Source organism: Pleuronectes platessa, chromosome 21 (assembly GCF_947347685.1).
Source record: "Pleuronectes platessa chromosome 21, fPlePla1.1, whole genome shotgun sequence".
Taxonomy (NCBI): domain Eukaryota; kingdom Metazoa; phylum Chordata; class Actinopteri; order Pleuronectiformes; family Pleuronectidae; genus Pleuronectes; species Pleuronectes platessa.
In genome coordinates, this window is record NC_070646.1 from 15416943 (window position 1) to 15440469 (window position 23527).

The window sequence follows — 23527 nt, forward strand, 5'->3', positions numbered from 1 at the left end:
TAAATGATACATGTTGATCAAAAGTACAAAAAGTCTGTTTTGGGTGAAATTCACTTATAGGTATCTTTATTTCATAACAAATCCTCCTCTCAAAATGTTTTACAAAAGCATTTTCATCTAAATTCAAGCTCAAAACACAGTAGGACATGCATTGAAGCAAATACAATCTCTCTGTCTTTACATACCGTTCCTTTTAAAAACAAGCTCTCAAAATGCAAAATACAACCGTAAACACACAGGAAACACCATTACACATCTGAAACGCAAAAGCATGTTGTATCAAATCGAGATTTGAGATCATAACCATGCCCTTAGCTTGTCAGTAGGAAACGAGTGTATAACATCTTTCTACATTTGGCATTTAATTCATTTAAGTCAATCCGCTTGGATAAAAATCTTTTAAACTGTATGAAATATGCTGGAAGAAAGCCTTATCACATTTTAATATCATACAAATTTATGAAACAAAAGTCCCCCTCCCCTCAGGACTGATACAAATGAAATGTGTAAAGCGTCCGCCATAAACACGAAGCCAAACCTTCCTGCAGATCAGAAAGCTTTCAGACAAAACGTGGGTTGAAGATTTTGGCGAGTTCATCCTGAAAGAGTCGAAACACACGTCGCTGATTGCACACAAAGTGTTTTTGCAGACGGGTGTGTGGGGGGGGGGGGGACAGGAGACAAGCGGAGAAGGGTCACTTTGGATTAATGAACCGCAGTCAGATTACCGATCCGTGCCGGACTGTGTAAAGCCCCAGCATGACACAGTCTCAGGTGCAACAGTGAAAGTTGAAGAAATGTTACAGTGAATGGAAAACAGTGACCACAGTGCGTAACAGACATGACAGAAGAACAGAACAGCCTCCTCTTCTTTTATTTACACTTGCATCACTGGACTTTTTTTTTTTTTTGGTCGCAGAATATCACACCCACGACCAAAATATAACTAACTGTGTGACAGAGAACTAAACTACTTGTTTAGGCTGGACTTTGGTCTATCTATACCGCATATCCTTTTGAAGGGTCAATGGGTAAGCTGGAGCCAATCCCAGTTGAGGTGGGGTTAACCCTGGATGGGTCGCCAGCATACAGAGACAAACAATCACTCACACTCATATTCACACCTATGGTCAATTTAAAATCTCCAATTAACCTTCTATCAATCTGCATGTCCTTGCATGTATTCTGACTGTGGGAGAACCCGGAGAAAAACCCGCGTAAACATGGGGATGACATGCAAACACCACACAGAAAGATCCCGCCCGAACTGGGATACGAACCTTCTTGCTTTGGGGGCAACAGGGCTAACCACCATGCCACCACTTTTTAGTTTAGGGGCTACAAGAACCAAAATAACAGGTCTGAAAATAAGTTGCCTCAGACTAGGGGTCCAGATCTACAGACTGAAGTCTGACCAAAAGAGGGGGTCTCAGTCGAGTTCAACCTGAAACACTGTTCAGACCATTTGAAAACACTTTTTGGGGTTGTTCAGAATTTTCGGGCCAATTAAAGGAAGTTGAAAGAGCATTAAACAAAAGAAGAAGAAGGTCGAAGCAGCTCGCAGGATGCTCGTCCTGTGTACTGAGCCTCAAGTTGGTGATGCTGGTAGAAACACCATTAAATATTATTGACGGTAGCAAAATGAACTGGTTAATTCATCCTTTGGGTGTGAACTTGGGCACAGGTAAATAGAATCTTATGATTCATAAAACATCTTCTTTGTGACAGTTGTTCCTCCTATGAAGCCCCTCTCAACCACCTCCTTGGTGATCTGACGAGTCACCATGCCGCTGGTCTCCGAGTGCTGTGTGGTCATCATCATCCCCTCTGTTAGAAAGCAAAGCAGTGAACATGAGGCTGGATGTCATCGATGGGAAGAACATAAAAGAAACTGGAGGGTTTAGTTGTACCTGAAAAGTAGGGGTCGTCGAGCATGGTGTGTGAGATGTTGGTCCGTGTGCTGACTTCTGTTGGCATCTGGAAAACATCCCTCATCGACATTGACTGGCTATTGTACTGAGACATTGCACCTACAGAAAATGAGGAAGCAAGGAAACACACACATTAGCATCAGCATGTGTACTAAAGTATGAGAAAGTGATATAGGAAAGCGAAAATACAATAATGAATAGATTCAATGAGACAATGACAAACGTGTCAACATTTATCTGTATAATTGGCATAAGTGTTGGTACCTATGGTCCAGAGAGGATTACTTATCTTGTTATTTTGTATTTTATATGTCATGGTTACAAGGCCACGCCTAACCTTCTAAAAGAAAGTCCCGTTGAAATTCTTGTTTCCCAAAGAATGAATTTCAAGATTTTCCCTCCACCTTTACAAATAATCCTTAGATCAAATTTTACTGTAGTCAAGGAAAATATTAACATCTCGACATCTGGTATTCAACGTCAGTATAAAAAAAAAGCCTGCAAACCCGTCAAGTTGAGAAGCTCTGCTACCAGGCGGTCTTTGGCTGAAGTCTGAATATAATTGATTAATTATTAAAGTGCTTCTCATTGTGGGAACTGTTTGGTTTCACTACCATTTTTAAGGTCTCAACCTTACTATGTGATGTGCCTTGAGATAATGTCTATTAAGATTTTTGGATTTGCGGAACCCAGAAGTTGAACCATTAACGTTTCTCTAATTCCAGCGTCAGGCTAAAACCTCCACTAATACTGAGAAGGTGAATTTCTTGTTCCAGAATCCGCTCTGGACCAAATATCAATGCTGCACAGAACACATACCATGGTAGATTGCCAATTTCATTCATGCTTCTAAGGGTATAAACCCTAATTTTTTTAGAATCTTGTGATCTTTCCTCGGGTGTCTTTCTAATTAAATGCTTTGCAATGTTAGTTCTGCTACCAATAGGAAAGACAGCAAGGTGGTTTTAAATCTGTCCCCGCTGTTATATTACTGGGTGCAATGAATGATTCGGTCATTTCTTTTCATTCATTTAAAAAGATTTGTCAGTCAATTTGAATCTCACCTCCATCTTGAGATTCGATGGTGATGATGCCCTCCCTCTCTGGACCGAAGCCCTGTGTGGTTCGAGCCTGAACTTTGAACTTGTAGGGAACGTTCTCAGTCAGGTTGGGGACAGTGTGACTGGTCTCAGCGCTGTCGCCGCTCACCTGGAAGGAACGTGTGTCACCTGGAGAAAACAAGAAACAGGTGATAGAAGCACGCACTTTCAAAACCGGGAAAAAGTTAAAAGGTGGCTTCGCAGTTGAAGTGTCGTCTTATTTTAATTCTCACTTCCGCCATGCAGCTGTTCGCAGGTGACCACGTAGCCCAGGATGTCTCCGAGGGGTTTGCGAGGTTTCTCCCAGGTGAGCTGCAGCGAATCGGGGCTCAAAGCAGTGAAGATCAAGGGGCCTGGAGCACTGGGGGTGCTCAGAGTGAATGGTGAGCCTGCAGGGACAGAGGAGTCAGTATTCACAAACAGACATAGTCATTGTTCTGTAGGGACACAAACAGAATCAGTACCTGGCATTGGGCTGAGGGGACTCGAGGGATCGACTGCAGACTCGATGGTGATGACTCCTTCTCTCTCTTGGCCCCAGCCCTCCTGGCTCTGAGCCTTCACCTTAAATAGGTAGGATTGGTTGGGCAGCAGGTCCTGGATGATCACAGAGTTCTCTGCTGGGTTCGTCACGTTGATGCGCTTTGCATCACCTGAAGGAGAGGACATGTTTTTTTTAGCATTAACAATAAAGACTGAAAAGTGAATGAATGCACCTAAACCAAACAAAAAAACACCTTGATAAACGGCCTCCAATAGCCAGTACATAGACCACTGTCACAGCAAAGTATTCATTGTTTATCAGTTGATGGTCCTTCTACAATTTTGTGTCATTATTTACCTCCATTGATCAGCTGGTAGAGGACGCAGTAGCCAAGGATGCTTTTTTCACATAGGGGCTCCTGCCAGCTGACCTTGAGGGCAGTGGGACCCAGAGCGGAGAACACCAGTCTGCTGGGGGTGTCTGGGATCCCAGGGGAAAGTCGTGCATCTGACGGTTGCCAGAGAGAGACAAGTGTAAGACTACAGTTGGATATGATCACCGTGAATATGTGCTGCGTCTCTGTTTACATTGACCCCGAGCTGTTTTTATTTTCTTATCGACTACATTATCAACTTTTTTCTCCGGAGAGAGTGATTGGAAATCTCTTCTCATGCTCAATGAAATTTAAGAACCTTAAAGTTGCATTAACAGTTATTTTAGTCACTCCGAGGAACATACTGTGAACACTAGGGAGTGTTAATTAAATTAAAAGCAAAAATACAAAACATCAAACTGTTTCTTTTTACAAATAGTGGCTGTCATTCTTAGTATCAAGAAACAACAAAGTATCAGAGAAGCAGGAATGAAGATGACTAAAGAGGAGAGCTTTACACATCACACCCAGCATCACCTCCAGTGCCTTCATGCATGTATGCCGCAGACTTACCCTGGAGCACCCTGTCCAGACTATATAAGGCTTCGTTGACATCTGAAGACTGGGTCCTGGACCTGGAAACCTGAGGCAGGTTGTAGCTGAACTGGCTCAGAGAGCTGCTCTGCATCCCAGTGTAGCCGAAACCATCTGATGGCGCTTTGAGCAGGAGGGGAAAAGCAGGAGGAGGTTGAGAAGGTGGAGGAAGAGGAGGCCGGAATGATAAAGAAGAGAGAGAGAGCAAAGTAGAGGATGGATGTAGCGCAGTAGGACAGGTGGAGAGTGAAGTCAATGAGAAGTCAGAGGTCAAAGATGAGACAAGGGGAGGGAGGGAGAAACAGCGATAGTCAGCATAGCTCCTGCAAAGTCTGTGTGTATAAGCCTGTTGTGCAGCCAATAGCCCCGATCCTGCTAACAGATGTCCAAGCTAACAGGCTCATGCACTTGTAGTATACCTGCTAAGGCATCGTCAACATTGTTTTCCAAAGTAAAACCTTTCTTAGACCAGACAGTAAACAGCTAATTCCTCTAAATGTACTTGTGTTCCCCCCCTGCTGACGTCTAAAGCTTACCCATATCTGGAAATTTGCCCGACACATCTCCCATGACAATAGAGTCCCGGATGTTATCTTCTGTGTAACCCCTGTTCTCCGAGCGCTTCCTCATGATGACATCCGATGTATGAACTCCACCTCCAATCATATCCAGCCTTCGAGAGCCCCCTACAACCCCAGAGAAACATTAGGGCTAAAAAAAAACTTGGTGTTTTCACCCAATTCTTATCAATGCATCCGGCCTCCACCTCACCTGCTCCGGACATGTAAGTGGTCGATGTCTCTGTGGTGAAGGAGCTGCTGCCTCCTCCTCCTCCTCCTCCTCCTCCCACTCTGTAGTTCGAGCTCAGGGTGGACATAGGAGAGGATGACGCTGACAGGTTGCGTGTCCCCGATCCCCCGGGGAAAAGGAAGTTCTGCTCCCACTTCCCGTTCATCGCGAATTCTGTGAAACACGATAACAGTAGATGGAAACGTCATCGGACAGATTCTGGGAAATGTAGCAGCTAGCATTCGGCCGTTCTGACGCTGACCCGAACAACACAGTGTCGCTGACGTGAAGCACCCAAAACCAGGCTCAACTGGCCTATAGAGAGGAAGCAGCAGTGCGTTATGTCCTGTAGCTTTAGTCTGACCTGTGCCACAAACAGCAGTGTGTCATCTGCAGGCAATATAGTAACAGCTGCATTCTTTCTTTGTGTAGCTGCTTAACTGACTTATTTCTTGTTTAATTGATGAATAGCATCGTTAGTGGTTACCTCTCTACTAATTTGAATTGATTGATACATTATCAGATATAATTTTTACTTGTACCACCACAGGATGACATTTATCTTAGTTAAGTTTCTATTTTCAGGTTTTATTTTATTGAGCTGATATAATGTGTCCTGTTCTGGCAACTGTGACATGACGATCTTGTGCCAATCAATCTATCAGGTGTTGAGATTTTTGGCCTGTTGGTGGCATTAAAAGCTGCTTCAGACACGGACTGAACTTCGGATAAACTCCTGACGTGAAGTGGGATGTGAGAGCGCAAATGAAAACATACGACAATAAGTTACATCCTGCGTCCTGCACCACGCCTCACCTGAATGCTGAGGAGATTTGTGTGTAGTTGTGAACGCGTCTGAGCAGAAAAATCTCTTGCTGTGTTTTTCATGTGTGCAAAGCAAACTCCGGAAAAAGAGAGTTATTCAGTGAAAACTGCAGTGTCGCTGTTTTGCCTGTAGTTGGTGACATAAACATGTCTTCTCTTTCAGATGAAACTGCTGCTGCTGCTATAACTTTGGAGGGTAAAAATGTCAACTCCTGCTGATTAAACAGCTCCATTGATAAAATGTATTGGAAAATCAAATCAAATACTGCTGCACTTAGAAAATCGTTACTGATACTGCCCTGCAGAGATGAAACTGTATTGAAGGCAAGAACCCATTATGTCCCTACAACCACAACTAAGCCTACACACCAGACAAGCTGTCTCCAGATCACTACCTCCTCAGTTGGATGGAGAGAGGACAGACAGAGACAGGCACCGGGAAAAGCCTGCCCCCCGATCATCAACTGGAGATGGGACAGTTGATGCCAGTGCTCCTCTCTGGACAGATGGCAGGAGGATAGATGGGATAGGTGCCAACTGGGGGCCAAGGGGACAAGGAACGCAAGCCCGGAAAATTGATTGACTAGACAAATGATAATATTTCTGAGCAGATCAATCACAAAGGCAGCGAGACACATCTGTTGCCTTGCCGGGCATATGGCTGGCCGTGCACTAACAGCTGACATGCTCGCTCCCTGTCTGGCTATCTGCGGGTCTGTGGTCTTCACCTGGCAGGGGTGTTTTGGCCTGGCTTGGGCGGGGGGCCTCGTCTGAACTCGTCTCTGTGTCTGTGCTGAGGCGACTGCTGAAGACGTCCACCTGCTTTTTCCACGACACCTTACGCAGATCTAGATTGGACCCGACCAACTTGACATATTTCCATCCTTGTATTTGGGGTCATAGGGTAGAAGCAAGGAGGCGGAGTTGTATCAAGTTTTTTTTCCTTTAACGATACATTACTGATCAAAAAATAAAAGCTGTAACACATTCATCGGACACTGGATCACATTATGTATGCATACATGAATGATGTTTGAATAACAGAAATCCAAATGGGCTTGGTGGGGAGCAGCAACATCCACTTTTGTCCCTCAGCCAAAACTAATAGCACAAACATGGCTGCAGAAAGCAGGAGTTTGACAGCAGATTGAGTGAGGGAAGGCGCTGCGGTTTGTGATCATAAAGCACTTCTACTGCAGATATCTACGGATGCATTGGATGCAGATTTCGCCACTGGCTTGTTGGGGCGTTGCCTGCCAGATGGAAGTGATATTTAAAAAATGCAGCGGCATGAGAAGGATGCCATTCCTGAACTTCTCGACTCTTCCAGCTTTTACTTAACGTCACGCTTGTGAAATGGAAGAAGGATATTAATATCAGATTCTGCAGGCTTTTCACACAGAAACACAGACATGTTAAAAAGGTGCCAGTAGAGAGCAGGTGAGGCCTTCTCAGTTTCATAGGGGAAGATGGATGACTTCCTACAGCAAAGATTGGACAAACCTTTCACAGCAATGTCCACTCCCCCTCCTCCTGACAGGGCTGTGACACCTCAGCACATATGGTATGAGCACAAAGCAAGATGCCTGAGAGTGCTGAGGATGTAAAGTAAAATAATTGGATCCATATCACAGTGATAGCTCACTGTCTGGAAGCCTGGTGGTGACATGCTCACACTGTTAGAGGAGTAACTTGTGGCCTTGTAGCTCTAGGTACCCACCATCACCAGAGACGCTGGGAGTCTTGGAGCCTCCAGGGGACTTCATCACCTCATTGCTGTACATCAGGTAGCCTTCGTAGTCTTCTCCTCCCTCTGCATCCACAATAGGGATGTCTGGAATAATGGGAACTAGGGACAAAAAGAGAGAGAATTCAATTTCTTCCCAGGAAAACCAGACACTGTGATGCAGTGTGCAGATGTGTTTGCCCTTGACTTACTGGACATTGGTCTGGTAGGCTGTGTCGCAAGGTTGAGGGAAGCATCTCTGAAGGGACCCCAGCCCACGCTGTTCTTGGCACGGACCTTGTACTGGTAGGATTGGGATTTCTGAAGGTTCTCGATCAGCAGCATTCGTTTCTTGGGGTTGTCGATCTTTACTTTCTTGGCGGCGCCCTGCGGCTCTGTGAAAAGAAGGAAGTTGTAGAGCATGATGGAAATTCCATAATGCAACCACGTCTTTATTAAAAAGTTGGACTCTGCGTCTTACTCAGGTTATCATCGATTGGTGTGTAGATGACATCGTAGGCTGTGATGTTGCCGTTTGTCTCTGCGGGCTCCCCCCAGCTGACCTGAGTGACAGTCGGGCTGATGACGTTAAAGGCCAAACGTCCTGGTTCACCAGGCACTGGAGGAGAACGAGTCAAACATATAACACCAGCGTTAAGTCAAGGTTTTGTTTTTAAGCTGATACAATAGCCAGCATCTGTAAATGTTAATGGAAGAGTAAAAGTTGTCTATCAATAATGTTTGTAATCATATGACGTGAAATTAAATAAAATAAAAACTCAATTACCTAATAACAACTTGGTTGATATTTCAATCCACACATTTAAAAACGGTGTGAATACAAATTGTGTTTACAAACTACTTGGACCCACTTCCACCCATGTTTAGTTTAGTGTAAACGGCTGCAAAAGTAATCTTAAAAGGCAACTGTGACACACCACAAAATGTCCACTAAAAGTGTATTTTACTAATAAAGACTCAAATTTGTTAATCTGGGTCTCTGCAAAAATTCTGGCAACATTACTCGTCTCGCTTAACAAGAAGTTTCACTCTCAACCATGCAGCAGCTTGTTGTCTCTTTCTCTTTTCTCGTTAGCACTTCAATGTTTCGTCCACACACTAAAGCTCAAACCATAGGGACGGCTATCTGTGTCAAAAGCTTCTACGACATGGTCCACATCAGAAAAAGATACAGTCGTAATAGTTTCTGTCTTTAAAATACAAACTACTGCTCTCCCCAACTCTTTCTATATGCTCAAATTTAGCAATGGATTTGTGGATAGCTGGTGCAACCCCGTCTAGATAGATAAATTGCAAAAAATACAAATTTACTAGATATGTTTCATTTTGTTTTATTTGAAGCAGTTAACCTGCTTGTAGCTTCTTTAATGAACAGCATCTAGCTGAATTTAACAATGATTACCGTCTTCCAGGGTCTGACAGGCAATCATGTCGGTATTGTAGCCTTCTCCGATTGAATTGTAGGCGCACACTCGCATCTCGTAGTCGCAATACGGGTAGAGGTTGGTCAACTCAGCTTGAGGCGTCTTCACATCCAAGACCTGGGCGTCTTTCTCTGGGTCGCCGTATATCCAGTACTTCACCTAAAAAAACAAGTTCAGTTTATAGATACAGTGCTTGAGTAATAGAGTGGCTCTTGGAAATGATACTAATTCATTCAAGTTGTAGCTTCTGTTCGTGTTGATTTGATGTACCTTGTAGCCCATTGGGTTACCAGGTGGTGGGTCCCAGTTCAGGTGAATATTTCTGGGTCCAGTTGCTTTGGCTTCAGGGTTTCCTGGAGCGAGAAGGAGACCACCAGGGGGGAGGCCTTTCGGGTTGGCGGCACGCTTCTGCGTCATGTGGCTGATCTCAGGACTTGATGGAGGGAGAGCTGAAACAATCAAATCAACTGTTTTAGAGTTTCCTTCTCTAATCATGTAATATCTGAAAATCACACCACCAGAAACAATTTTCATTTGATCTCTCTACGTTGTGTCTTACCACCGTCTGTGACATTGACATGGGTGATCTTCCTCTCTCCAATAGAAGCATTGCTACTTGGGTCGAACAGCTCCAGCTGGAAATTCTCGGGCTGGATTGGACCAGGATGGTTTTTCGGGTCGATCACGATGTTCTTCTCTGTTTCTCCAGGACCAAACTTCAGAGGGCCAGAGAGATCGAAGCGCTGGGCCTTCTTTGTACGCCATTTCACTGAGGCGGGGCTATCCAGGTTTCGAGTACGCACCACAGGAATGGTGTAGGTTGGGTCAAATGTGGAGAAGCTCTGGCTGCCCTTTTTGAATGCCATCACGCTGGGCTCTAGATAAAATAAGATATTGTGAGAGATGAAACCTTTGCATTCAATGCTTTGATTGGCTGTGATGAATGTGAACAGTCTTGTGTTCTCTCACCTGGCTGGTCTGCTATGGTGACAGTAGTTCTCGGGTAGCGCCCCAGCTTTGCTCCCTGCCGTGGGTTACTGAGGTCCATCACAAACTGCTTGACCTGTTTATCTTCGAGGAGTCCATCTTTCTCACTCAGCTCCAGCAGACGAACAGGAACTGTCTTCTCGGTCTCACCAGGAGCATAGGTCAGGTCTCCTTCCACAGTTATATAGTCCTAAAATACATAGGATCAACAGGTTAGAAAAATCATGAAGCAGTACTTTATCTCATCTAAAAGTCAGTGCAAATTGGGCCCAGCCTCCGATGACCCCTTCCTTTAGCAAAGCATCAATATTATTTGACCTTGGGTTGACTTGCGCCGCAAGATCTCAACAGTGCTGTGTCAGCAGTGGATTATGGTCATATTTCCCCCATTACCACTGTGCTATAGGTGGAAGAGATCTGGCATGTGTTTATTTCTTTAACCAATCACTATCTGGGGCAGCACTAAGCCCTGGATACAAAGACGCTACAAATTTAAAACAGAGCCAGAGGGAAACTTGTTATGGTGGAACATTTGCATGAAGCAGGCATCACTGTCGTTAAAAGGGAAAAATTCTAGCATATTAAACTATACAAAGATTCTGATTGGCACAGTAAGTGTCGCTGTCCTGTCAATGGACTTTTTTTTAGTAAACAAGTCACTTACTAACTCTACTAACAATAAATATTACAATTGTTAAATAATTTTCTCAGATTTTCAAAAGAATACAATGTATTTTAGCAAGGACAAATTTTCGCATTTTTTAGCTACGTTGCTAGCTTAGAGGTATTGGTTGAAAAAAGGTAGTAGGCTGGAAGCCGGAGAGGAGACATCTGAAATAGGCAGCCAATGGTAGATTTATATCCACAGGGTAGATCCAGGGTAGAAATTACCATCATGTATAAAAGCTCAAGTATTGGACCACTTTCAAAGGCACGTATGGGGCATAATCCACAGGAGAAATCAAGACAGTCCAAAATGTAGACAAAAAGACACTAATACCTTAAGGGCAGTGATCATCAGCTCACCTTTTTGTCCTTGGCTGTGAGGTCCCGTGAGCGGTATGTGACCTGGGTTCGTCCATCCTCAATGATCTCCCTGCTGATTGGAATGTTGGCCACTCCATCCTGTCTGCTGTATGTGTAGGCCGGCTGGAGGAACGAGAACACACTGGTGGCTGCGGAGAAAGAAAAGATTCTTCAGCAACAAACAAAGATTTTACATTTTTCATTGTTTTAAGTCAGAGGTGTTCATTTAGGTCCTGCATCTCATTCTCAAGGGATTTAAGTACAAATACATTAGGTCCAAGATTCCACACCATGCTCTTTGATGATGGTGATGTTGACCAAACGTTTTCCGATCTCAGCAATGCCTAGCGGCACATCCACAGCCTCCACAAGCAGCTGCTTCTTGTCGTCGTCTTCTTCTTTGACAAAGAGCGGCACATGAACGTCTACTGACTCCACACCTTCCTGGAACTCGATGGCTCCCGAAGCCTCTGCAGAGGAGGACCACACATAACGACAAGTTTAATGACAAGGCCGATGAAGGTATGGGCTGCTTGTTGGAAATCAGAACTGAGAAGTTTATTTTCTTCCACACATAAAAACAGTTAATGCTCACCTCTGTCTGTGGCCACAGTGTAGTAGCCAGGCACCACCTTCAGGTCTTGGAAGCTTCCAGACTGGACATTTTTCTCTGTGAGTTTAACAATATCAGGATAGCTGCTACGAGGTGCGGACAAGACAGTGTCCATGATGGTGTAGTCCTGCCTGAAGAGCAAAGGGACAAGCAAAGGTACAATAAGGCATGTGTGTCCCTTGATTCCTGAAAAAAAAAACAGCCAATCAGGGTTGACTTGTTTCGTCATGTATCGATCAGATTGTTACCTTTTTCCAGCATTTCTCTGCATTCTGTGAAAACCAAAACAAATAATCAGTTGGTGGACATTTCCCTTTAGGCACACCAAAACTGGATATCTTACAATGACTATAGTTGCATGTTATAAATGAAACAACTGTCATGGAACATGCTTCTCACCTGAAAGCGGTCTTCTGCACCTTTTGGGCCCCAGGAATCTGTTTGTACACCTCATTGACCTGGATGAAAGAAAACATAACAGTTTTCAGTGTCACAGTCACCATTCACACACTTACACAAAAGGTCACGAAGAAACAAAACAAAAAACACACGCACGTTATCGGCCACTTCTTTGCGAAGCTGGTCAGCTTCTCTGGATTCCGGACGGGACAGGATATCAGAGAACAGCCTGTTCAGCCGGACGGAAAGTGGGAACTGGACTATAAATGAGAAATGACAAGAAAGACATTTAAAAAAATGTACCTAAGTTCTACACACTAAAAATGTCAGTTTAATGTCATAGGTTTACTTTTAAAGCAGCACTGTTTAACTTTTACAGCACCCCCTGCATCAGATTAAGTGGTTTCAATTTAGAGAAAAAACAAAGTCTATACAATCTCTTGGGTGGAGCTTGGACTGCGTAGTGACTGAAACACAATTGAACAGTGGATATTACCCATGATCCCTGGCTTCCTGAACCAGAAGAGCTGAACTACATTCGTTGGAACCATTCTTGTGAACATAATATCTCAACAATGCCGAAAGGGAATTCCTTCAAATTTTGTAAAAACATTCAGTTGTACTCAAGGATGAAATTATTTGTTTCAGTGGTAGAAGGTAAAAAAATCAAGGTCGATGTGACCTCACAGATCACATTATTTGCCTTGTGAACACGATATATCTCTTATTTAGCAAATTTCCTCAAACTTGGTATAGATGTTCATTTGGACTCATTAATTAACTTATTAGCGCTGAACTCTACTTAGAATTCTTTATATTTTAAAGGTTACCTCGCTGAATATGTGAGATAATACCAGTTATTTGTTGACTTCACAGTAATTTTTAGTCACAGTCAATTTAACTGATCTGCAGTTCAGCCTTATTCTTGAACCTGCTAGATCTGATTCAAGACAATTCAGACAATTGAAGCTGTGACTTTTAGTCTGTTTCACACTTCTCAGGAGATCATAGCCACTAACCAAAGTAACATAGAGCAAGAACAGACGGTCATGGTGAGGAGTGGGAATGATAGTGGCACCATTCTCCCGTAATTTAACAAGATTTAGCACTTACTAGTCTCTTTAGGGTTTGGCTTAATCAGAGCCTGGGGGTGATTTGGTCCTCTGTGTACATTATCTGTCACCTTCCAGCGAACCACATCAGTTCCTTTGGGTGGACCAGTCCTCACCATTGGCGTGTCCAGATGGTCTGAGGTGAGCAGAGACTGGCGGAGCAAATACTCATCTTCCTTGAAGCCGACCATGCGACCTGCAGAGCAAACAAACTATGGTGACTCATATTCACCACGGTCCCAGTCAGGGGATGAAAGATATTAGATCTATGCTGTTGCATGTGATGTAAGTGACCCAGGTCTTACCTTTCCTACAACAAGGCAACAGGGCAAGACAGCTCTGTTTCAAGTTAAAAGATGGGAGGAATAAAAAGATGAGAACAAAACTGAGCATTTCCATTAGAAATATCAACCATGTGAGAAATGTATTATACCTGGCAGCAGGTTTTGCAGCAGGCACAGTATTTCCAGCAGCAGAGCAGCAGGAGTGCCAGCAGTAACAACAGGAACAGGAGGAGAGGGAGCAGCCACAGGAGGCTGGCAGCGGGACAATCTGAAGGGTCATCACAAAGCACAGATAACGTTAGAAATGCAGCGATTGTACAGAATACTGCTGCCAGGAGGTTAACTGGAGGGACGACAGGAGCTCTAATTCAGTATATCCTGTTCCTAACTCATGTTGCTATGTTTTGAATTGTCTCTAATGTTCAGAGAGACATCACTTCTCCTTCTCCTCATACTGTCCTTTCTTGCAGCTCCTCTGTTCAGCCTCTGTCTGAAACTCTTGGTTTTAGTTCCTTTCTCTTTAAGAGATGTGCCAGACTTGCTCGGCAAGCATTATGCAAATATGGGACAGTGTGATGTAACGATGGTTCGGAATTATCTGCAAGACTTTAATTTTGTTTTTTAACTCTGCAGAAGTTTCACCCCCCCTACAAAAAACTTGACAACACACTTGAGGAAAGATATGAAAAAACACCATGTGTCTCCTTTAATGAACAGTGTCCCGGCAACATAAGCCAACGCCTCCACAACTGTCTTCACATTTAAACCACGGCCTTGCTTCTCGTATTCAAGCTGCAGCTCACCTTTCTTTTTGAGCACTTGGATCTTCAAGATTCCAGCTGCTTTATCTGTGGGGTCTTCAGCAGTGTAGTGGTAGGTACAGTCATCATCTTCGTCACGGAAACTGCACGAATCACGCACTTTGTCCGCTGAAAGCACACACGTACAAGAGTGCTATAGCGTGATGCCATATTTATCATTGTGAGGAGTATCTGGATAGTTAATGTAGATCCTTTGTGAGCTCACCTTCTTTGAGTTCATCCACCATGACAATTTCGAAGGGGCAGTTCTTACAGTCCTCATTCTTTCCCGTCTTCCAGGCTTTACACCGGACACAATCTCTTGTACCCTCACACACGCCAAGCTGGGCCTAGATGGGACACACACATACAGTAGGTACACACGTCGAAACACTAAACAGACAAGCTAGCCAAAACTAAAAACTCAAACGCATATAAACAGCACCAGGTGTATTATGAGGCCTTGAGTGTAGCTGAAAAAAGAAAAGACCAAACAAGAGAATGGGCCTCATGCAAGAATCCTTGATACAAACAGATTTGTTCTTAAGTTGTGCGTACGAGTGATTTAGGAGAGTTTGTTGAATTTACGAGTGGTCCAGTATCGTAGGAGTTGCGAGACATTGGTCAGGTCCATTCTTGTGGTGAGTAATTATTTGAGGCAATTTTCTTCTTTACTTCAGGGACAGTATGGCCCATGACAGTGTTTGCTTCGAAAGTTCTGCTTTAGTCTCTTAATTTTACTTGCTTTTTACCATCTCTGTGCACTGAAATATGCACAAGTCGCTTTCATCCTGTTTATGCAGCTCATTCACACACTCTTCTGAAGATTGAAGCGTTTGTCCAATCTGACGTGTCATGTTCGTACAAACTCAGTGTGCAAACAAATGTAGGAGAAATTTAGAATAAGTATACAAGCTTGTTCAAGGCATGAGGCCCATTGTGTTGGAGCTGAGAATTTGATCCATACACCGCAACATAACACACATACTTAAACATTATATCCACACACCTGGAAATTTGGCTCACAGGTCGAAGTCATCTCCACGGCGGTTTCTTTGCATTGACAGAGACCGCATTTACATTCACCTAGCCCGTTGCAGACACCCTGGCACAAAGACACAATCAGGCACGGGTGTGAGATACACTGACAATAACCTTACATTGAAACAAAAAGACAGTGGTGGGGGGGGCTCCACTCACCCCCTTGTTGTCCAGACAGGTCTGGTTGCTATTGGTACACTCGCAGGCATTTCCCTCCCAGCCTTTCTTACATGCGCAGCTACCCATGATGCAAGAGCCACGGTCTGATGGGAGGAAAGAATGGGATTTAACAGCATTACCCCTGTGGTAAGTGGTTGTGTGTGTGTGCTTGTGTTTGTGTTTGTTTCCTGTATACTGTATATTACGGGTATACAAGAAAGTAAAAAACAACAAAGGCAGAATGATTCAACTTCTCTTTCTTAATCATTTAAAAGGAAAACAATTGAAAAAATTGATATTCCGCGTCACTTCTGCCAAAGATATTCAGTTTTTCCTCCTGTCCTTAAGTTTTCTGGATTGTTTGTTTGTTTGTCAGCACGATTATGCAAAAACCTCTAAAAACACGGTGGAACGATGGGACATGGGCAAAGAAAGAAAACAATAAGTTAAAAAAAAAATTAAGGCGGATCCAAGATCACTATCCTTGTTATTGTGAGATTGGACTTTTCTTGACATTTTCACCATTTTCCCAGGTAATAATCCATGGATGTTGAAGACTGTGTGAAATTTAGTCAGCTTCTTTTAATTAGGGGAACTCTTTGGCCTTAACAGAAGCCCAAGTTAACGTAATATAATGTGTCCAGAAAGGTATGCTGAGAGATGACATGTCAAATTGAAGAATATTTGCAACAATCATAGGGATGAAACATAATTTGCACAAATCCATCCTAGATAATTATTTCAAAACCGCATATTTTCGCACCGTTGCAGAGGAAGCCTCCAGATCGTGGACACTGGGTCTTGTCGTACTGACAGTATTGTCCCTCATACTGATCTGGGTTGGAGCACACACAGCCTCCACACAGCTTGCACTCTCCGCGACCTGAGCAAGGCTCCTTCATGTTCGGGCCAATGCACCGTGAGGTGTCCTGAGCTGAAATAGTCTCTGAGCAGTTACAGAATGCACCCAACCTGAAGGAGACACATGGACAAAGCAAAGAGAAAAAAAACAAAGACTTAAAGGTACATCGCTTGGCAAAGGCATCATAACCCAGGTTGTAATATGGTACTTTTAAAGAGATGCTGCACACTTAAATTAGTTTTTTGTCAACTAGTCAGAGACGTCCTCCCTCCTCTCCTGTCCCACAGTTGTCTCTTTCTCACACACAACACACACACACACACACACACACACACACACACACACACACACACACACACACAAACACACAAACACACACACACACACACACACACACACACACACACACACACACACACACACGTATACACCATTTGACCACTGGCTAAGACAGCAATGTGACATTTCTGTCGCAAACGTGTGTGCACTGCTACTGGTGTCGTCACTCATAGCAAAAACGTAGAGAAGAACAAGAAGTTAAACAACTAATAACTGTGTTATATGTATGTGTGTGTGGTGGTAAGGGGGTAGGTGGGCAGGTCACAGCCCTGCCTGCCAGCACTGATTTTTTAAAACATTTCCAGGGAGACACACTCCAGCCAAAACTTAGGGGTGATGTTACACTTTAATGAAGAAGTGGTAATAATAGTCTCACCAGCCAGGAGAACACTTGCACTTCCCACATATCATGTCTCCATTGCCATGGCATTTGGCTGAATTAGGGACGGGAGTCTGCAGGACAAATAAAAGAAACCAAGTGCTTAATTCCCCACAGAGAATTGAGGGTCAATGACTTCAGCTTGTCTTCTTGTGCGACTCAGTGTTTATCTACATGTCTTACCTTCTCACATTCGCAGGTCGGACACAGAATCGAGGCCTCAATGTTGAAACCTTTATTGAAGGTGGTGGGCTTGACTCTCATCGTCCCCTCCTTCTCATCCTGATTGCTCTGGCACACAGGCGTTTCGTCAATCATCCTGTCGGCTTTGAGACGCATCTTGAAATTACCCTGGAGAACACACATTTATACACAGTTAAGAGCATGACTGTGCACACCAAGTATTTGGCTGTATGAGTCATAGAACAGACAATTTAGGACCATATTGGATTTGACTACAAATATATGGCCTGTAAAAGCTGACAAACTGGTTTTAGTAATAAATTATTAAAAACTGACCAACAATGTCAGCAAGCTGATCATCACTTTGAGGAAAATTTGTATTCCAACCTTCGATCATCTATACCGCTTATCCTTTGAGGGTCACGGAGGAGCTGGAGTCAATCCTAGCTGACATTGGGCGAGAGGCGGGATACACCCTGGACATGTTGCCATTGTATCAAAGGGGTACTCATACTTTCTGCCACAGTCTAAAGACATGCACATTGGGTTGTCCCTGTATGTTGCCCCTGCAATATGCTGTCAACCTGCCCTGGATGAACCCCCCCCCCCATCACCCAAAGTCAGCTAGGATTGGCTCCAGAGCCCGCCTCCATGACCCTAATATGTGGTACACATGGTTGGCTATATTGGTTAATTGTGCACACCATCAATCTAAGATGCAACTAAGATTGAAAGATGCAACTCATGCATAGAACTTGGGGGTGTTAAAAACACACAAATTGGTTTGATTGGTTTGTTAGTTGTTTCTGTCTTGTTTCCTCTCTTACAATTGCTCCAGGCGGGAAATTAAACAACCCGTATTCCACAAGTTCTTCCTTGGTCGACAAGAACTGAGCCTTGAACGCTTTAGGTTTGTCCTCAGCCTGGATGCTCGTCTTGGAACGGATACTCTGAAAGGACACACAAGGGCATCAGCAAACAGATCATTTGAGTTCATTCGACAGTTTTTTAAATGACAAAAAGAACCTCATTCTTCCACCTGATGATTTACAGGGGAGAGCTATACCTCGAAGGCGGTCTCCATGACCTGCACGATGTTAGAGGAATCCTCTTGCAGCAGACCGACCTCAGCAATGGGGAAATATTCGCTAAGTTTCTACACAATACAGAAAATAAATCATTTAGCTAAACTCTGACATCACAGTTCAATAGAATAACTCCTGTGAAAACTTAACTACAGACCACTGACCTGGTAGTACGTGTATGAGTGGTTGGTAACAGCAAATATGGGGATGATGTTGTTCTCGCCTAGCACGCGGACCAGCGTGGGTATTGATGGGTAATCCTGACTGATATCTTCTGTGTATTTGCCCTCTGGATCCAGGTGGCAGCGTTCATCGTTGCGCGGCAGGATGCCAGACAGTACGTTAGCGCCATCTGCCTCGTAGTGGAAGGCTGACTCGGTGGAGAAAACCAGGAGATGCGCGCTGTGGCTTCGCCACCCAATCCTATTCTAAAAGAGGAATACAAATAAAGCGAGGGACATGCAAAAAGAGTCAATAATTGTCACTTCCAAAGTTTATTTCCTTCCCTTCATTCCCAAGATTGTTGCAGAAGTGCAGTCATTTGTTAGTTGTCCATCTGGGGACAGTGGAAACAAGCTGCAAACTTTACATTCACATACTATAACCTTTTATGCTGATATTAGCACAATAATATTCTTATACCTCTCATTTAGTGTAGGTGAAGATGTTATGTCCACCAGCTCATCACAAACTTTGTCTGTTATTCGATGCGGGATAAGTGGAGAACCAAAACAATATTCGGTTCTTACTGACCCCACAAACTGCAGCCTGCAATATGGCGTCAAACCCTCCTTCAGGAGCGTCCAGGTTGCCAGATATCATCTCCTTCTGGAGCTCTCTGGTGAACTCCCCCACATCGTTGGTCAGCTTGATGACGTTTTGGAAGGAGAATGGAGGGTCACTGTTGGGCCATGGCGTTTTAAGTCTGAGCAGTGAAGGAGGAGGACGGACAAAAAAAGAGAGTCAGTGGGAATTGGCATGGACATTTATACTACACCCCATCGTGTACATACTTCACTTTCCTAAGTATGTTCATTTTACATTATCTCTCTTACTTGGAGGGTCTCATGTCCGTCTGGGGCTCAATCACTTTGTCAACAAACTTCCCAAAGCCAATGGTGGCGTCATTTGACAGCTTCCCGATCAACTGAGCTACAGGAAATACAATAAATCAGTATCGCATTGACAAACAGTCATCCAGCATGTCACCGATTTGATGCCGTTTCAGGGCTGCTCACATAGCTTATTGCCCATCTTCTTCAAGTTGTCCAAATCATCAGCCATAGAGTTGGAGAAATCCATAAGAATATAAAGATCCAGAGGACCTTTGAGCGGGGAGAACACTTCCACGTCCACCACCTTCTCCTCTCCCGGCAGGAAGCTCATGCTCATCAGCTGTGGAGACACCTGAGACTGACTGAACCTCTTGTTGATCTGTGTTCTCTGAGCAGCAAGAAGGGTAATAGGAAGGTTAGGATTTTTCATTTGAAACAATGACAGACCTTTAAGATTTAAGAGTGATGGAATGATTTGAAAGGAAACGAGGGAGGGGATGTCTTACATTCTTCATAATACTCTTGATTTTAGTTGCGCGAAGAGTCGCGCTGCAGCCGTGGGCGCGTATGTTTTCGGACAGGTCACAGCGCGGGCCGTCAAAGTTCTGCGCAAACAAGGAGTGTGATTAGTCAGTTAAGCTTTCAGTTAACAACCAGTTTTGATTCATTCAAAGCTACTTATAAAAGGTGATGATTCCTTCTTCATCAGTGGTTGCTCAGTCCTAAGTGGTCCTATCACAAGTGGTCATCTCTAAGTTCAGGTCTGAATGCAACCAAGTGCATCCTCAATGCGTCTTGAGATCCAATCTCCCAGATCACATTCGAAAGTGGTCTGGGATCCATGTTTCAACATTGTGTGAACACTGATATGTTCTGGGCCACATATGAAGGACCAACCTCACACGTCATGTCTCTGACCTGCTACAACTTAAACATATTTTCATCCTTCTCAGTGTCCATATGTGGATTGTTTGTAGCCACCAGCCTCAGTATCCACCATAACCCCCACATGATTGATACTTGATACTGACTCACTCAAGCCCTCCTCACTCTCTCCCTATCGCTCTCTCTAGCTCACCCTCATACCATCACGCGCACAAACATGGTCATCTGGCACATCTGCAAACTCGAACTGGCTCAAGAAAACACAATTTGGTCTTCATTAGAAGAAATAACACTTGTGTTTATTTGCATATAGAGTGGGGAAGTGAACAGAAGTGTTGAAATGGATGGATGTTAAAACCAGGTCTGGATCCATTGACACGACTGAGCCATCTCCATGACGAATGACATTTCCTTTCAATTTCTGTTGAGGATGAAACTCCAAAAAGTAGTAAAATGACCTTAAATTGAGATTGTTTGATTTGAGGTTTAATATAAATCTCAAATTTATCAACAGCCTTATTTTTATTTTTGAATATGTTTTACATAAACACCTTTAGCAAATTTATAGAGCATTGAAGGAAATGTTGGATTTGGAACAAAATAATTTTCCAGTTATCAATGCGCTCACATCCAATCAACACATTAGCATAATGCACATGGATAAAGTGCAAAGCTGCCATCCAAGACTGGAACAATTTATCAAGATGCCCGCACTTTACTCTGCTGTTAAGTCTTTTTGGAAGAACATAGTAATTTAAAAAACCCTGAATTTTAGTAAAAGAGGAACTTCCACATCCCTCAATACTCCTCCCCTACAGACCGACCTTTGTCAATATTTTCTAGAACTGATGAAATACCGCTGTACATCTCGAAAAGAACTGCGAGAAAAACTTTAAAACGTTGTAATTGTAATTGTAGGATTTGTTTAAATGTGCTAAAGTGGACATAAAAGGGTGACACTTCTTCCTTGGTCTGTTATCTGCTCTCACCTCATCAGGGCAGTAGGCGCAGTCTTTCCCAGCTTGCAGGCACTCGGAGCAGGTCTTGTCCCGGGCCATGAAGCAGTAGTTCACTGAGGGGAGAGAGTCGGTAAAAGCCAGAGCAACACAGTGAGAACCAAACCCAGGAAACATAGCAAGAATACCTGTGGTAACACCAAAACACATTTAACAGATAAAACCAGAGCTGAGGAATAATTTCATCTATCTTTGACTTTATATAATATTGCAATTGACTTTGATATTTTTGATTTTATAGAATTTATATGCGGCCACAAGCATTATTGGTTTTCTACTGTTACTCTCAGACATTTTATTCCATCCACTATTTCTTTTCGTATATTTTTTATCAGATTATGCACTTTGTTTTCTTTAAATTCAGTGTTAATTTGTTACAATCAAACTAGCTCATAAGTATTAAGTAAGCTGTTCCATATTCTTTCCACTACCAATTACATTTGTTTCCTTACAAATAATGTCATGTTTAGTGTTTTTGGATACCTCACTTGTAATCAATCTATAATATGAACAGCAATGGTCCCCAAATTTAGCCCTGGGGAAATTACAAGTTCAAAACGCTGATATACCAGCAAACAAAAAACAGATAATTTCAAAAAGTTGGTCATCTTTATGAGATTAATGTAACTTTAATCAATTAACTTGCCAAATTTCTACCCAAAATGTAACATTCTCTTCCTTACATTGAAGAGTAGTCAAAAAATTACTAAAAAGATATGGAATTGATATAAGTCAACTAGGTTATTTAGGCTACTAGTTGCATAGAAAAAAACATGTCAGTCAATATATTCGTGATCTATGGTTTGATCCCTTGCTCCTCCAGTTTCAGTTCCCCCTGATGGCTGCACCGTCAGTGTGTGACTGAGATGTATGAGTGATGAATTAATGTATTCGTGAATGGGACAAGCGGTTGTTAAGTCCATTTACGTCCTCACCTTCAGCATAACAGAAGGTCAACAGGATGGCTAGAAGCCCAAGCCCCACCGAGAGATGTAACACCCATCTCCCCATCTCCTTCCTTCAACAGAAAAATACATAAATAAATTCACATGTACAGTATACACAAAACCCACTGTTATAGAAAGAAAGAGAAGGGGAGGGAGAAAAAGGGGAAAAAAAGGCACAAAAAAACAACGTTTTATCTTAGACTTTATTTGCAGACTGAGTTGTAACTTGATCCACCTGTACTTTCTTTTGGTCGAGGGCTCGAAGAAAGTGAGCAGGCCCAGACACTCCCTTCACCCTCCCTTGAGTTGGTGAAATGAGCTGCAATCTGAGACTGAGTTAAACAAAGAGACGCAGCCTGTACAAAAACATTTTGTACAAAAAATAACCAATTCCGGTTCTCAGAAGAACATCGTCCTTTCTTAGTTTAACCATAAATGTTATAATGCTACAAATACAACCAAATAAATAGAACTGATTTTTATTAATCAGGGCCTCTGATTCAGCGGCGGCCCTAACTGAAATCTGATTGGCCATTAAAGGGCTCCTGTCCTGTCAGTAGTGGGGGGTTTTTCTTTAAAAAAATAAAATTAAAAAAAACTAGATGCCTATTAACCATTGTAACAATAAATGTGACACTTTGTCAGGGATCACAACAGAAAGAGACCAATACAGGGTGGGACCTGGAAATATCCCTGCGTGTTGTTCAGACACAATAAAACCTTTAATCTTATGCAGGAATCTTGGATGGAGAACAATCTGATTAACAGAAAGATATACAAAAAAAAGTAAAAGCTGAAGACGGGAGAGGTGGGTAGTGAACAAAGGGCACGGTGTGGAATGCAGTGTCTCTGTAATTATCTCAGTGGGCATCTAACTGTGCCACAGTGCTCAGAAGAAAATGATGATTTGTGCCTCTGAAGATTTACAACTCCGAGATGGAATTTCTCCTCGGGGCGAGAGAATGAACCGTCCAAGGTAAAAAACCAGCCTGGAGAACACATGGGAAAGGCACCTTAGCACATCAGTGTGAGCCTAAACTGACTACAAGTGTGTGTGCGTGTGTGTTTGAGTGTGTGTGCTGGGTTCA

General features: G+C 43.2%; 1 protein-coding gene across 4 annotated transcripts in view; it reads right to left on the reverse strand.

The window, feature by feature from the left end:
- Positions 1-37: 37 nt before the first annotated feature.
- The window catches only part of itgb4 (integrin, beta 4), a 27480-nt gene continuing 3990 nt past the window's right edge, over positions 38-23527 (reverse strand). For 2 of the 4 annotated variants that reach the window (XM_053413530.1, XM_053413529.1), the window contains exons 2-42: positions 22428-22510; positions 21466-21548; positions 20098-20196; positions 19775-19979; positions 19592-19688; positions 19290-19461; positions 18701-18964; positions 18518-18607; positions 18279-18401; positions 17452-17619; positions 17266-17342; positions 16452-16660; positions 15689-15792; positions 15498-15593; positions 14715-14838; positions 14492-14617; positions 13838-13956; positions 13710-13743; positions 13406-13600; positions 12449-12552; positions 12293-12351; positions 12142-12165; positions 11876-12024; positions 11571-11750; positions 11281-11429; positions 10237-10444; positions 9827-10144; positions 9538-9716; positions 9246-9426; positions 8304-8441; positions 8035-8217; positions 7817-7945; positions 5254-5445; positions 5019-5168; positions 4462-4605; positions 3873-4022; positions 3496-3684; positions 3265-3420; positions 2996-3160; positions 1911-2030; positions 38-1827 (exon numbers count right to left, since the gene is read on the reverse strand). In XM_053413530.1, the coding sequence (XP_053269505.1) occupies positions 1697-1827; positions 1911-2030; positions 2996-3160; positions 3265-3420; positions 3496-3684; positions 3873-4022; positions 4462-4605; positions 5019-5168; positions 5254-5445; positions 7817-7945; positions 8035-8217; positions 8304-8441; positions 9246-9426; positions 9538-9716; positions 9827-10144; positions 10237-10444; positions 11281-11429; positions 11571-11750; positions 11876-12024; positions 12142-12165; positions 12293-12351; positions 12449-12552; positions 13406-13600; positions 13710-13743; positions 13838-13956; positions 14492-14617; positions 14715-14838; positions 15498-15593; positions 15689-15792; positions 16452-16660; positions 17266-17342; positions 17452-17619; positions 18279-18401; positions 18518-18607; positions 18701-18964; positions 19290-19461; positions 19592-19688; positions 19775-19979; positions 20098-20196; positions 21466-21548; positions 22428-22503 (5859 nt within the window). In that variant the 5' untranslated portion in view covers positions 22504-22510 and the 3' untranslated portion in view covers positions 38-1696. Of the gene's footprint in view, positions 1828-1910; positions 2031-2995; positions 3161-3264; positions 3421-3495; positions 3685-3872; positions 4023-4461; positions 4606-5018; positions 5169-5253; positions 5446-7816; positions 7946-8034; positions 8218-8303; positions 8442-9245; positions 9427-9537; positions 9717-9826; positions 10145-10236; positions 10445-11280; positions 11430-11570; positions 11751-11875; positions 12025-12141; positions 12166-12292; positions 12352-12448; positions 12553-13405; positions 13601-13709; positions 13744-13837; positions 13957-14491; positions 14618-14714; positions 14839-15497; positions 15594-15688; positions 15793-16451; positions 16661-17265; positions 17343-17451; positions 17620-18278; positions 18402-18517; positions 18608-18700; positions 18965-19289; positions 19462-19591; positions 19689-19774; positions 19980-20097; positions 20197-21465; positions 21549-22427; positions 22511-23527 lie in introns of those variants that run through there. The other 2 variants (XM_053413531.1, XM_053413532.1) reach the window with 2 other exon arrangements.